This window comes from Megalops cyprinoides, chromosome 12 (genome assembly GCF_013368585.1).
Source record: "Megalops cyprinoides isolate fMegCyp1 chromosome 12, fMegCyp1.pri, whole genome shotgun sequence".
Taxonomy (NCBI): domain Eukaryota; kingdom Metazoa; phylum Chordata; class Actinopteri; order Elopiformes; family Megalopidae; genus Megalops; species Megalops cyprinoides.
The window spans coordinates 31,359,710-31,374,363 of record NC_050594.1 but is presented as its reverse complement, the minus strand read 5'-3'; the positions used below and the strand labels follow the sequence as shown (position 1 = coordinate 31,374,363).

At 45.0% G+C, this 14,654-nt stretch overlaps 1 protein-coding gene across 2 annotated transcripts in view; it reads left to right on the top strand.

Moving 5' to 3' along the window:
• The window catches only part of LOC118787407 (G patch domain-containing protein 2-like), a 30,605-nt gene that overhangs the window by 13,159 nt on the left and 2,792 nt on the right, over positions 1–14,654 (top strand). For both annotated transcript variants that reach the window (XR_005005371.1, XM_036542959.1), the window contains exon 9: positions 7,374–7,459. Coding sequence is in view for 1 of the 2 variants with exons in the window: in XM_036542959.1 (XP_036398852.1) it covers positions 7,374–7,459 (86 nt within the window). In the remaining variant the exon portion in view is untranslated. The remainder of the gene's footprint in view (positions 1–7,373; positions 7,460–14,654) is intronic.

Below are 14,654 nucleotides of genomic sequence, written 5' to 3'. Positions count from 1 at the left end.
CACTCATACACCATACACAATCTATGTATGCGCACAACCCACACACACACACATACCACACCCACCCCATACATGCAGACACACATGTACACAACACACACACCTAAATACACATACGTGCACATTAATGTGCACGTATGTGTAATGCACACAGAGCTGCACTGCTGACAGTTACATGGAACACTCCCAGCTCCTCTGTGTCACAGATTCTGTTGCCTTTGCCACGTGGCCCATCCAGAACCTCATGTGTTGCAAAGGGCATTTTAAATTCTTTATGTGGGGAGCTGTGTTTCACAGAGGGCTAAGGTCCTGCATCTGGCCAGCAGCCTTCCTGATTTCCCTAAGAAAAAAAGAAAGAGACTGAAATGACACCACTAATGCCAGTCCAGCCAATGTGTCCCTCCTATCTGCCATCTGAGATTGGGGTTACAGCGTGGTGGTTAGGGAGCTTGTAACCAGAGGGCTTGAGGTTCAAATCCTGGGCCCTCCTCTGTTTGATGTATCCTTGATCCTTTTAGCGCTGAACGCCTTAGAATCCAGATGTTTTAATAGACCATATGAGCTCCTGATAATATCTAATGGAGGAAAGGCTGGGTGTCACGCACTTGATAAATGGCAGTCTGTTTGTAACTGGATGAGTTTTATGTAAAATAAAATAAGCATGAGGAAGAAGTGTTTGTCAGAACTGATAGGACCAGTTTAATATTTTATTTAAACATATTCATCTTAACACCTTAATGATATATGGCTCAGCAGAATCTAACTTTAAGTTGATATAACCTAACTATAAAAAATGTAAAGTAAACACAGTAAATTCATGTGTTTCTACTCTGTTCCAGTATAATTGTAACAGCCACATGTGTGATAACTGTATGCGTCCTAGGCCCCAGTATGATGATTGCATGAGCCACATGAAAGTCATTTGAAATTTGTTTGTCATTTTGTTTTTTAAAAAGACAGAATCTAGTATGGATTTTTTTGTACAGGTTTACACACAGCCTTCCTCCTAGCCTACGTGTGGGCCTCAGCACAGTCATATGAACATAACTGTCATAAGCCATTCCCTTTCCTGAGCTAATTGAACCTCTTACTGATTGCTTTTGAGTCACTTTCGAAGCTCAATGTATTGACATATATTGACCTCACAACCAAAAAACCTCAACCGATTGCCAATGGCGCCTAGGTCACCGTCACCTGGTTTGATATGTGGCTCTTGAAGGCGTCCCGTCAGCAGCCAAAGAGGCGCTGAGCAGGGAGGACCCCTGGGTCCCCAGCGGGGGCTCAACAGCACCCCCTGACCTCCCCTCTCAGGAATACTCCCCTGCTCCGCCACCCTGTGGGGAGTGAGGGAGCGCGAGGCGAAGTCGTCCCGCCAGGTCCGCCGTTCTCGTGGGCTGTCTCGGGAAGGGCCTTTGAACACGGCGCGGGGATGATGTCACAGCTGAGGTCCACTAAGGACGAGGGCACCGAAGCGCGTGTCTGTCTCTGTGATACATGCCCCGTCTCCGGGACGTCCCCCAGCTCGTATCAAACCGTCTGAAGTCTACGCTCATTAAACCCAAATAACACCTCGTTTGAAGGTTATAGTTATTGGAAAAAAAAGGATTATTTGCTTCGCTTTTACTGCCAGGACCAATTGTGTTGTTTTCATTCTTCTTTCTGAGGTGTTTATTCATTTTTTTGGAAATGTGGAGAGTTTTATTTTTTCCATTGAAAAGCTGGCTTTAGGTCGGCATTCTGAGCTCCCTGTCAGCTATTGTGCAATCTTCCCATGGATATTGTGAGCAGAACGGCACCTCAGTGTCTCATTACAATGTGCCCACAGAACATATTTATGGTACATCCTTAATTTAATTTTAAGCTCTCTTGGGTTATTTTAGAGAGCGTTCTTCTTTTCCTTGATGAGGGGCAAAGAAACACAACAGAAATGAAAAGACCAAACTTCTTAGAGACGTCTTTTTTAAATGGTCCTTTCTTCTCCACCTGAAAGGTTCCTTCACATTTGAATTTGAAGCATTGTGAATGCTAATTTATATCTATTAACAGAGTCTCATATCCTTGCCATGCTCTCATTTAAATGCAGGGCTCAAGGGAGCCCTCTTAATTCCTTTATAGAGGAATTCAAGACCCTTTACATCAAAAAGTATAAATCATACTCCCAAATGAAGCGGGGTGTGGGGGGGGGGATTGACGACCGGTGCTTCTGATGTGTCCCGTCGGAAGCATGGAAGCACGAGCTGAATTTATCTCCCAGAGCTGCACAAATCCATACACCAGCATGTGGGCCACTGTCCCTCCGCCTCAGGCCTGTGACTACTACTGACGGCTCCCTCCTGTACACGTGCACACATACACACACACACACACACACACACACACACACACACACACACGCACACGCACACGCACACGCACACATACACACACATAGTCACACACCATTCTACTATACACACACCATTCACACATACGCACACACACATACACACACGCACGCACATGCATACAAGCATACACACACCATTCACCCATACACACACCATTTACACATGCATACACCATTCACACATACGCATGCACACACGTACAAACATACACACACCATTCACACACACACGCACACGCATACCATTCACACACACTCACACACATACACACTCACACACACACAAGACAATGACTGGGAAAGATTGTTATTCTGCCCATTCCCAGCAATCAGTTTTAGAGCCTGATTCTCATTTAGACTTGTTGACATGGCACAGTAATTCTGAATCTAAAAAGATTAAATTGGCATCAATAAGAGATCAAATTAGCACCAATCATTGTACAACACGAATTAATCAGCATGTTTTGGCTCTTATATGGACATTTTTTGCAAGTTTTGAGATTTTGACATTTTTAAAAATCAAATTACCCTTCAAAAACTGTTGTTCACTCAAAAAGAAAAGCAAAATAACAATAGCATTCTCCTTGCTTGCGGAGATTGATCGTAAATAAATACAAACTGCCAGAGGCTGCTTTTGCAGAGGGTGATGGAAACAATCAAAGCTTTGCTATTAAGTGGTGCAGGCGGCGCGGGGGTTACATGTTATTTATCTGTGTGACGCCATGTGAATAAGGAGAACGCTCTGCAGGCTTTGAGTCTAATGCTGGGGGATAGTTGAGATGTTAAAATGCATAACTGGCTCCCGTCTGAGGCCGCCACACTCAAGTTTTCCTATCGACTTATTTATTTCTAAATGACATTTGTGCCGCGAGATAAATCATAGTCTTACGCCACTCCTCTCCCAGTTTTCATTTTAATTGTGAGATCTGGGTGTCAGCAGTTAGTATATTGGTGTGAGTGGCCTATTGATTATTGATTTGCCGCCATTGATTGAGCTCCCCGTGGACCCTAATCCTTTCTGATTCATTTGAATACCTCTATTCATCTTGAAATCCCGCTCACAGCCCGAGCGCCCTGTACCCCTAATGAAAATAGATGGCGATTTGGTGACTGGTGCGTTTCTCTCTTTTTTTGATTTATTATTTTTAATTGATATATCTGCTTTTGGGTGTGGGCGCCAGAATTACAAGTGACCCCATGTCAGCGCCGTTTCTCTCAGTACCTGAGGGACTCTGTGTGCGTTAGCATTGTCTTTTGTGTGACTCTCACGAGCCCTGTCGGTTTATGCTGTATGGACTTTTGCTTAATGAAGCAACGGTCTTGTCTCAGATGGTCGTCCACATTTATCTTGGTTACTCTGTCAGGTTGTGTGCGGTGGTTCTCATATGCGCTCAGCAGGAGTGAGACCGGGGAACACAGCTCTGAGGCACAGCTCTGCACCTCAGGTCTACCCACAGTCCAGTGTATTTATTTCAACTGTCCTTTGAACTTTCATCTTTTGCCCCAAAGGTAATGTAAGGGTCACTCCCAGCGGAGGTGTATTAACTAAAGGAGTAAAAGAGCTCCCTGTCTTTAGGGAGATTTCACTTTTGCGTTTTTGTTTGGTTGATTTTGTTACTGCCTCTCGCTTGGTAACGTTTAGAGTTTAACGTTAAAAATAGTTTTGTGTATCGTTGTCCATTCTTGAAAGCAATCACAAAGCAACCCATCTACAGCACTGGGTTAAGGGCTGTCTTACTCTTAATTTTACGAAAGCCTTGCGTCAGTGACTTAACACATCAGACTCCTCTGAGAAGTGCCATAGTAAATGTCCACCTTTGACAAATGAAAATATTTATTTTCTTAAGGTGTTTTACAGGTACACGGTGTAACCTGTACAGCAGCTGTGCTAGAGACTAAAAAGGTCATCCACCTCTTGTCCTTGAGTGGGGAGCATAATGTATATTTAAATTGCATAAAATACACAACATCACACAGGACACATATACAGTACACAAGCCATAACCACATCACGCAAGGTGATTTCAGGGCATTGCCTCTATACCTGCTGCACTAGCTGTTAACTGATATCCAGAACTTATAATGATAATGATACCAACTTTATCAAGTTGAGCGCTGCCTTGTGACTTTTATATTCAGGTGATTGAAGAGGGGACATTTAGCTTGCGGCACCCCCTCTGGCACGCCCATCCTTCCCCTTGTCATCCATGGAGGCTGGCCACCGTGGTTACCACCCGCGTACAGTGTATATTCTGCCATGTCTATAAGCAGGTGTCTGAATGGGGAGCATCTTCAGTACCCAGGGGAAGTAGAGCAGTCCCAGGATCACCTTCCCACAGATACAGCCAGCCGTGTTACGTGCAGCTGACTCAACTGGAGCTATGTTTGCAGCCAGGGAGCACGAATTGATTAAACTGCAATTCTGTCAAAAATAACAGCAATGTTAAGTGTGCCAGCTGACCATAAACCGGACACCATAAACCTAACCCCTCCCCAGACTGAGTAAGTCGTTGGCACTCGGACTCAGGTCCCATTTGAATAAAATGCTTCTGGGCTGCGGAGCCGGACCTGCTGTGGGGCCAGGAGGGAGCGGGGATTCTCCGCAGGGGCCGCCGGGGGGTCCCGCGCGTCAGCCGCATAATGAGGGAGGACACAGAAGAATGGAGCCCCGCACATTAAGGCCAGATGCATCAGGGGTATTACTTTTAATCCCGCGCGCGCAGCTTTGTGAAATAATGTGCTGTTTAAACGGCCATCGATTTTGGAATTAAAAAGTTAGTTTGCGAAGATTTACTGTGGGGAGTTCAATGTCTGAGCTCTTTATCAGCAGCGCAAATGGCTGGTTATGTGCTGTCCGACAGAGGTACGATTGAGGGATCGATAGCCGTGTGATTTACTAACTGGAGTACAGGTAATCAATAAGTATAAAAGTAAATGAAATATGCATTACTGGGATTTTATTAGAGAGGGGTAGCAGGGAGAGAATAACGGTCAAGCCATTTATTTTTATACCTATTGATTATACAACATAGAGACTTCACTCAAACACCTCCCCCCCAACTCCATCCACCCACGTCGTCTGATTTACGGGTTTTGAGGTCAGAGAAAACGTGGGCTGTTAAAAGCCCGGCGTGACACGGGCTATCTCTGAACACGGACCGCGTCGGCTCTACGTCTCTTCCTAGGATGACCCAGGCTGGAGCAGGTGTCTCATTTGGACATGCATTTTGAAAGCCATGCAAGTAAAGGCATTTTCCTTCACGGCTACCACTGTGTTTAGACATTTCTGAATCCTTTGATATGTAGATATTTGTTAGTGCTGAGTAATATTAAGGATTTTTCTCATTACATCTCATTAGTCATAGCATAAATTCACTTGTACAAAGATAATGTTTTTTTTTTCCTATTTCTGTCATGGGTTGAAGTTCTAATAAGTGGAAATTGAACATAAACTGCACCAGCCAGTTAAATAATTTCTCAAGACCTCAGGCCAGTGGGGAAAATGTACGGTTCAGAGGACATTCTTAACAAAGTATGCAATATTGATGGGCCAAACCTGTAATTAGCCTTTAATGTGATGAGTGGATGATTCTGCAGCAGGTCACAGTGAGCATGTTGGAAGCACATATACACACATGTATGCACACACAAGGACAGATGCACACACACACATACACACACACACACACGTGTAAACCCATCTGGTACAGTGCCTGTACCTGCCCCTGTCAGAACCCCACCCCCCACACCCCCCCACCTCACCCACAGAGAAAGCCTTGACCGAAACTTTACATCACAGCAATCAAGGCCCCTCCCCAAACCTGGACTCCTGACACATGACCCCAGGGGTCACCAGAAAGGTAATTTGTTCATCTGCGTCCAGCAGCAACAGAGACGCGCGACCACCCCCCCCCCCCCCCCCCACATACCTCCTCTCACCCCTTCTGATATTTCTGTTAACGTGAAGAAAACTCCATCAGCACCATCCAGCAGGTCCCCTCCATTAAACACCAGGAGATTTCACCAGCCACTCTGGTGTCAGCTGTGGGATTTTGCTCTCCTACTCCCTTGAGGCTTTGTAATGTTACATTGGTCTCCTCAAGGTGGCAAAGATATCCAGCTTTTCTATTCTGTTGTCCTGTTTAAATAGTGAGTGGGAAAAAAGATGCCATGGAGGCTTTTGATGATGGTAAATTGCAAAATGCGAATGAAATATGTGATATTTTTCCATTTGGGGAATGTGGCCAGGCTAAAGCTCCCCTTCCTCACTTTCTGATGCAGAGAGGCCAACTTGAGAATCTGTAACTTTCATCTTAACCTATTATGATTATGATATTATGATATTATCCTGCATATTCAGGAGCTCTGAAGAAACTTCATATGACTCACAGCTCTGCAGCATGAATAAGCACCTATTTAGAGTTCTGGCACGATATCAGGGCCACGACTTCCATTGGTTACCTGTGATACGCAGCAAAGTGCTGCTGCTCACCTGCAGTAGTGAAAAAGCCTGTCTCCCTCCTCCTTGTTAGGCCAATAGCAGTGAAGGACCTCTGAAACCGACCAGCTTACTACCCATAAAACAAAGCTGTGCCTTCTTGCAGATCCTGTTTAGTGGTGCTGATCCCAGCCTCTGGAGTTTCCTTGCTAAGTGGTTTTGCAACTCTTGAGTCCTCTGGTGATTTAAATCACAGTTTGAGAATCATTTATATAATCTGGCTTATGCTTGACTTTTTATCTTTTATCTTTTGTCCTGGGTTTTACAGTTCGTTGCTGTCTGTTATGTTTTATCCCCTTGTCCTTCGCCACAATTGTACTTCTCTTTGTACTTTTATGATGTGTCCCCTTCTGTGCCTACGTTATCCAAAGTTTTATTCTTATGGTTATTGTGATTATCATTATCACCATCACTGTCCTTATCATTATTGTTATCATTATTGTCCTTGTTACTAAATCTGTCTGTGCCTTCTATCTTCCTCATACACAGACAGACGAGTGTTCATTTGGGACTACTCTGCACAGGAGACATTAAGAGGAGGAGGAAGACCACGGCAGTGCCCAGTGCAGCCACAGGTACACTTTCTGACTCGGTTCATTTTTGGAAGCAAGTTCTGCTGCCTGGGACCACTCCTACACTGTGTCAGGGCAAGCTGCCCCTTAAAGCACCAGGTGGAGGGGGTACCTCAGAAGGGGACTCCTAAAATGGAAGGAAAATGGGGCTACCCTGTGATTACAGATAAACTGTTTGTTTTGCTTTTCAAAAAGGCAAGAAAGTTAGAATAAGGCTAATTATATTTTGTAGGCACTGTTAAATAAAATCCAGTAATGTCAAATAAATGTGCAGCATCATGCATTTTCTCTGTGATAACAGATTAGAAATGTGCAACATTTACCATTGCCATTTTAAGCCAATTCCAAATTAGATCAATAAAGGATAGATAAGATTCTATAAGATCTATTACACTACGTGATTGTGAGTGGCGTGTTTGCATGCTGGGAATTGTAGTTCACTATGGAAGCTTGTCAAGTAACTCTAGGTCAGCAGATGGGTATCATTCAGCCAAAACCCATCAAACCAACAAACTTCTCATGCCTTGTTTTATAGCTCAGATGTGCATAAGAATCGGTCTTTTGTGTGTGGACAGGTTCATGACAAAGGGGTTTATGAGACAGTGGTTCACAACCACTGTTGGCTGTGTTTCACGGTTGTGTCTGAAGTGTTTGAAATTACAAAACCCGCCGTGCTGCCGAGCCATCATTAAGTTGCAGAACGTGGTGAGAAGGCCTTGGGGGACTGACTGTGCATCCCTGGTTTTGTGTCTTGCTGTTATTTACCGGTACTGGGGAAGTCGCGTGCGAGGCAGCTTTCTGGGCATGAGGGGCTATCCGATGAGCGTCGCGACAGGAAGCGGCTGGGATCGGCACCGCGCAGCAGGCCCCCTCGCCCGTCGGCACCCGGCGGCGGTGGCTGCCGTTTTTCATTACGCTGATGGTCGCTCGCCCCGCGTCTTTGCGGGATTGAAATCTGAATTGGTTTGTCCACCTCATTGCTATAAGTCCCCCCCCTCCCCAGGCTGCTCCTGCGGCCGCCGCTTGTCATTTAAATAACAAATGCCGGTGGTTTCCTGATTTAGTGCGGGGCGCTGGCCTCTGATGTATATTAATATCGCCGCGCACTGCACTGTACTGGGGTCCATCATTCATTTGGATAAAAGAGGTGGAATTTAAAAACAGCCTATGTTTTACTGGGATACAGATCGCATTCATTTATTCTACTGAGTGATGGAGCGGCCCGTAACTCTGTCCTTCACCTCTCTGCGCCACGCTGGTTCCCATAAAACTAAAAAAAGATCCGCCCGTGGCCCCCAACAACCCCCCTCCCCTCCCAGCCCACGCGCACACATTCTCACGAAAGGGAACCAGGAACAGGGCGGTCCTCCCTAAAGCCCACCCCTTCCAACCACCAGGTCCTCCTGGATAAACACTGGTGAAGGCCCTCGGCACGCATTTGGGGTTTAAACTGTTCATTTACACCCATGCTAAGAACAGTGCACATGGCTCAGCATTGTGGTGTGCTCGGATGTGACACTCATCTTAAAAACCCCAATAATGCCCAAACACGTCCCTGTTTTGCTGTGCCTCGATCTCTGTGGCGTGGTGTGTGTTGTTCTGGTTAGCGAGTGTGGTGCGCAGTGGCTGGAGTGATTTATCATGTGGCGGATGTCACCCAGTGTCAGTTTCTCTGGCTGCTGGGGCTCTGTATAAATCTTTACTCTGCCACCGCACAGCTCCATACCTCGCCTTAGTAATATTCAGAGAGCCAGGGGATGCAGCATGCACCATTTCCTTTTCACACCATTTACAATTCGTTGGTGCCAATAAGACCTGAATATTTCTGTATTATTAATTCTGATTTCTTTATTTCAACATTTCCATAACTCTTACTGTATCCGAATGTGAATGTGTACTCATTCCTGCCATTTTTTTAAGTACTGTCCTGAAACCAGGATGTCTGGCTTACTCATGTGAGTGATTCAGCCCTGGTTATAACTTCGGCAAGAGAAGTGAATGTTTTCTTAGTGTGTGCTGTATTTGTGTGTCTGGGTGTGTGTGTTTGTGTGTTCCTGCATATGTTTCTCTGTATGTATAGGTGTGTGTGTGTGTGTGTGTGTGTACACTATATCTAGGTGTATCCATATGTGTAAGTCTATGAAGTGGACCAGGGTCATGGTCAGCCTGAGCTGTTGGTGTCTCTGTGTGTGAATGAGCCAGGGTCAGTGGGTGTGCGTGTGTGTGAGTGAGCTGTGTGTCTGAGTGATATGTGGTTGGTCACTGTCTACGTATGGTAGCTGTGTGTGTGAGCAAACTGGAGTTTGTAGCTGTCTGTGTGTGAGTGAGCAGTAAGGAGTGTGGAGGGGTGCTTACGGCTCTGTGATTGGCTGCTTTTGGACTCTGTGATGAGGAGGGAAGCAGGCCGTGTCCCTCAGGGCTCCTCAGGGCAGTGCTGCTGCAGTCCCCAGCTGTGCTTCAGTCTGCAAACCTGCACCTCATTACCACCCAGCAGCCATGCTGCTGGAGCCGGCTGTGAAGAACTTATCAGCCCAGACGTCTGTTTTAATAGAGCCCTCTCTGCTCCTCCGGGTTAAAGTGCCTGTTCAGTTCACCTCCCTCCGCCATTAACTCCTCAATGTTACATGAAGTTAAGTCCAACTGGTTCAACTTCACCCTCAGTCCACTTAATAGATTTCCTTCCGGTGTGCAGTGCAAGGTACGTGTGAGGCAGTTCTGATATAGCATTACATGTTAGCAGTACAGTGCTGCGGCAGGTGCTTTACTGTGGTACTCAAGTTGGAGACTCACTGCTTTATATTGTGAGATGGTTAGAATATTGTTAGAGGGTTTGTAGAAGAGAAGCAGGTAGAGAGAATGGAGAGAAAAAGGTTCATTTGCCTATAATTGGTTAATATAATTCACATTAATGCTATAAATAATTAATTTATCTAGTTTGTTTTGACTAGATTTGCTGGATTTTATTCCTTTTTCTGTCTTAATTTTGTGTCCGATGAGGCAAGGTTAGGACAAGTACTAGGCTGCCGGTGGGCACACACGTGAAATACCTCAGCTCATTTTTTTTCTAATGAAGTGCGCTCAGTTAATTTCTTTCTGAGTCTGAATTTTCGGATGGGCACCATCCATGTTGAATAATTGCTGTAGGTGAAATCAGTCGTTCAGACACACCCAGAACTTCATGGCACCTTGTGCTAAATGGTCCAGTCCAGTTGAGCCCTTAGCTGAATCCTACCATCTTTCACCAAGTAAAAACAAAAAAAAAAAGAAGACAGTGCAGGCAAGCGCCCCCCCCACGAAGTTGGTGGTCCTGTTTTTATTTGGGGCGCGATCGCTCCTGTATGCGGGGGCCATCCTTTAATCCCCCCCGCCGGAGAGGGCCAGGGTCGGTGACAGATCGCCTGTGCCTGAGGCCCGAGCGCCCCCTCCCCCGGCGGGCCGGCCCCCTCTCATTAACGCCCGCGCCGGTGCGAGGGCCGCGTGGCAGAACATGACGAATAACGGCAGCACTCAGCCATCACTTCTGCTGACAGAACTGCAGCCCGGCGCACTGTTTCGCCCTAGCCCCCTTGCCCGCCCGCCCCCCGCGTCCTTCAGAGCCCACCTCCTCCGATGCAGCATGCCTCTCTCCCTGCCGCTCCTGACACTGCAACTCCAGCAAAAAAAAAAAGTTTGGGTGCCGAACAGGAGGCGGGCCTGTCTACTTCCTGTGTGTGGCCGCAGGCCTAACAGTCTACTCACTGCGTGCGGATTTACTCACTGTGTGTGGAGGAACACGCAGAGTTTCGGGCCTGAGAGTCCAAACCACGCCCCTCTGTGCCCCTCTGCCATTTAACTGCTGTCACAGTGCCCCCCCGCCCTTGCTTGTGTCATATTTTTGAACCTGAGGAGCATTGTGTGTCCCCCTCTCCCCCCAAAGCACATCTCCCTCATCTTTGAGAAAGCGGGACCCTATTAAGCGTCAGTGCTGCCTCTGTGTTTGAAGGCTGGGGCTGGGAGTGTGTGGGGAAGCAGGACCTGGTGTTTTCTTTTTTCCCCCCAGCTCAAGTGCTTTAATTTGAATGCGCTCTTCCAGCCAAGTGAAGTGGAGGCAGGGCTGGCGGTAGGGCAGCTTGTGCCGGCTAATTATTAAACGCCTATTCAGTTGTGTTCATCTAGCCGTTAGAATCAGCCGAGCCATTACCGGCGGAGTATAATTAGCTGATTAGGAAGCGGAGGGCGGGAGGTGGCTAAACGACTGCGGATGGCTCGTATTTAGGCACCGTGCCATCTGAGTGTGCTGTGATGTTTTTATATTGCACTCCATTATTGCGCGAAACAAGCGGGTGGATTAATTATATTCCTGTTAAAGTCAAATCTCACCGCATTCCTTAAAACTTATTACGCATTATCGTTTCATGTTTCACCTGTCACTGTTAAGACATACTGCAGCTTTATTCATTTCACTTATTGACTTCTGTACCCTATGATGGTTATGGGATCCAACCCTGATCTTGATTGTGGGATTAGAACAAGGAGGTTCAATTCCCAAACACTCCGATAGGTTGACCGTGTACCTGAAACAGTTTAAATATAACAGAATAGGCATGGACTGTTTTCTGCATGTGGGTACCTAAATGCTAGAGGTAGCCCCCTCATATTGCTAGTATAGAATCAAATATTTACAGTGCTAATATACCATAATACGTTAACAACTGAACTTCTGCTTATTCAGGCGAAAATGCTGCTGACGTGAGTTATTCAAGAATAATTTGAAAACTAGAAGAGAAAAGTGGATAGAGGAATTCCAGTTTCCAACTGTTGCTTCTTCGACTGAAGCTCATCTGGAGGCTGCAGTGATAGAGCAGGCAAGGCGCCAGAGGGCAGGCGTCAAAAATTCCACTGCAACGCGATACTGAAACGCAGCGTGCGACTTCTTCTGCCTCTGAACGTGTCCGCGTCAACCCCGGTCATCCCGAACGCCGTCCGCCACGCGATCATGTGCAGATTGGCCGGGTTTTCATAACTTTGACCGTGATTCACCCGAGGTAATTGAGTTTGGGTTTAACAGAAACCAAGGTTAACCATCATTCCCTCAAGAAATATTAATCAATTATTCTCCCTGCCGGATCAGCTCGGAAGGTAAGTCATGTGGAAAGAGGCAGGGGGAGATATAATGGGAAGTGGCAAAGGGACCGGTGAGTGACTGCTGTAATGCCTAATCCTTTGAGACAGCCACGAGCTGCAGTGTCACTTTCGGTCCTCTGCCTTGTGTTCGTGGGCCTCATTTTCATGTATCTGCGCAAACCTGCGCATACTGCTGCGCAGCCTGACAAGGACTGTTTATTAAGGCTTGACAGTCAGCTGCGCTCTCATGCGAGGCTAATGGATGCGCCTGCGCAGGAGCGCTGTGTTGCGCCGGGCAGAGCCAGGCCCGTGATTAAAGCACTCTTTCACTTTGACTTCTTGACGTCTTGATAGAGTGGCTGGCACTCAGAAACGATCCAGTCGCTTTTCATATCTGCGTTTTATTTGTTTCTTTTTACGTGGTCGTGGACATTCTTACGATTCTAAGAGCAAACCTGCGTCTGTGTATAAATTTATTGAATTATTCCGCCATGTATTTAACAACAAAATGCCTCATCTGAAATTGCAAAAAATAAGTAGGAACCTAATTATATCCTAGAACCTGGCAGAAGAAGAAAATGTTCTGTGCCAAGCTCCAAAACTCTTAAAAAGTCTCAGCTTTATAGAAAATATATAAGGTGGGGGCTACATATCAGTGGCAGCGGTGGTGGGTTATCCCACCTCACAGTAAAAGCCTTTTTAGGTCTTTGACAGCTGACACAGATGCATCTTAATTCACCTTAATTTTCATTCATTTAAACCATTCAATATGTTGTAGCTTCGGTACAAATAGGATGATTTTTAGTTTTGTAAGAAAATGTGTACCAGTTATTTCACTACCCAAGTGCTTTGTCCTTGTTCAGCACTGAGATGGATAGCCAGATGTTTGTGTTCACTTTCCATAACCAGCTCAATAATCAACTGTAGTGATAATGAACAGACTAAATGTCAAAACTTTGTGAGCAAAGGTATGGGCATGCCCTTGTAAATACCAAATAATACAGATGTAATGTGCTGTCCTCAAGTGACATCACAGAAAGAAAGGCTTTTTGTCCAAAAAGTTGCTGGCTCTTTGAGATGATAGAAACTGTATGTTTTTCTAACTTAAGCATTTTAAGATCACAGTGGACTGTTAGATCTCTTGAACTTCCTCTAAAACATGTGTTTAATCACAAACAGTTGTGAGTCATGGGAACATTTCCTCTCCTTGAAGATACTCTTTTAACAATGTCTAGTTATTGAGTAATAATGAAAAAGGCATCCACCTAATTGAAGTACTATAAAACAAAACCTTTTCCATCACATAAAAAGTCATGTTTATTTTGTCAGCAGATGGGCTCAGGGTTTCTGAAATGTAAAAATCCCACATAGCTTCCTGTTATCTGAGGGGCTGTTTGATATAACCAACTGGCGTATCACATGTGATATTTGAAATAAGTGTAGCATAGGATACCCTGCTCATTGCAGAGTTCCTACCACAAAAAACAAATTATAAAACTTACTATATTACATAGTAATACCTGTATTACACATTATAGTTTGTGGAAGTTACTAGGTGTATTACAGGTTATTGTATAACTTGTGTATGTATATATACTATACACACACACACAGTACTGGTACAATAGCAAAATAGCAAAATTAACTTCCATTAACAACTTTTATACACTTGTACCTCAGCGCTTAAAAATCAAGAATTGACAGCTAACCTTTGCTAAGTTGACACAAATGTCTGGCTTTGTTGGATATACAGTACTAGTCAAAAGTGTGGACACATCTCTTTCTTTATTTTTACTATTTCCCACATTTTAGAATAATAGCAAAGACGTCAAAACTGTGAAATAACACAAAAGGAATTATGCAGTGACAAGAAAATTATTAAACAAAAGAAAAAAAACTTCAAAATAGGCAATTTTTTTAAAGTGTTTTTTTTATTAAATTCATACATAGGCATCAATTTCACTGTTTATATTTGTCTAAGGAACAAATTTCTAGCATTTAAGCATTGAGTCTTGATGAGACTTGAAGCAAAATGTCTTTGAATGCTTGTTTGCCATTATCTTAATCAAACGTTTAAATGGTACTGTATATATAT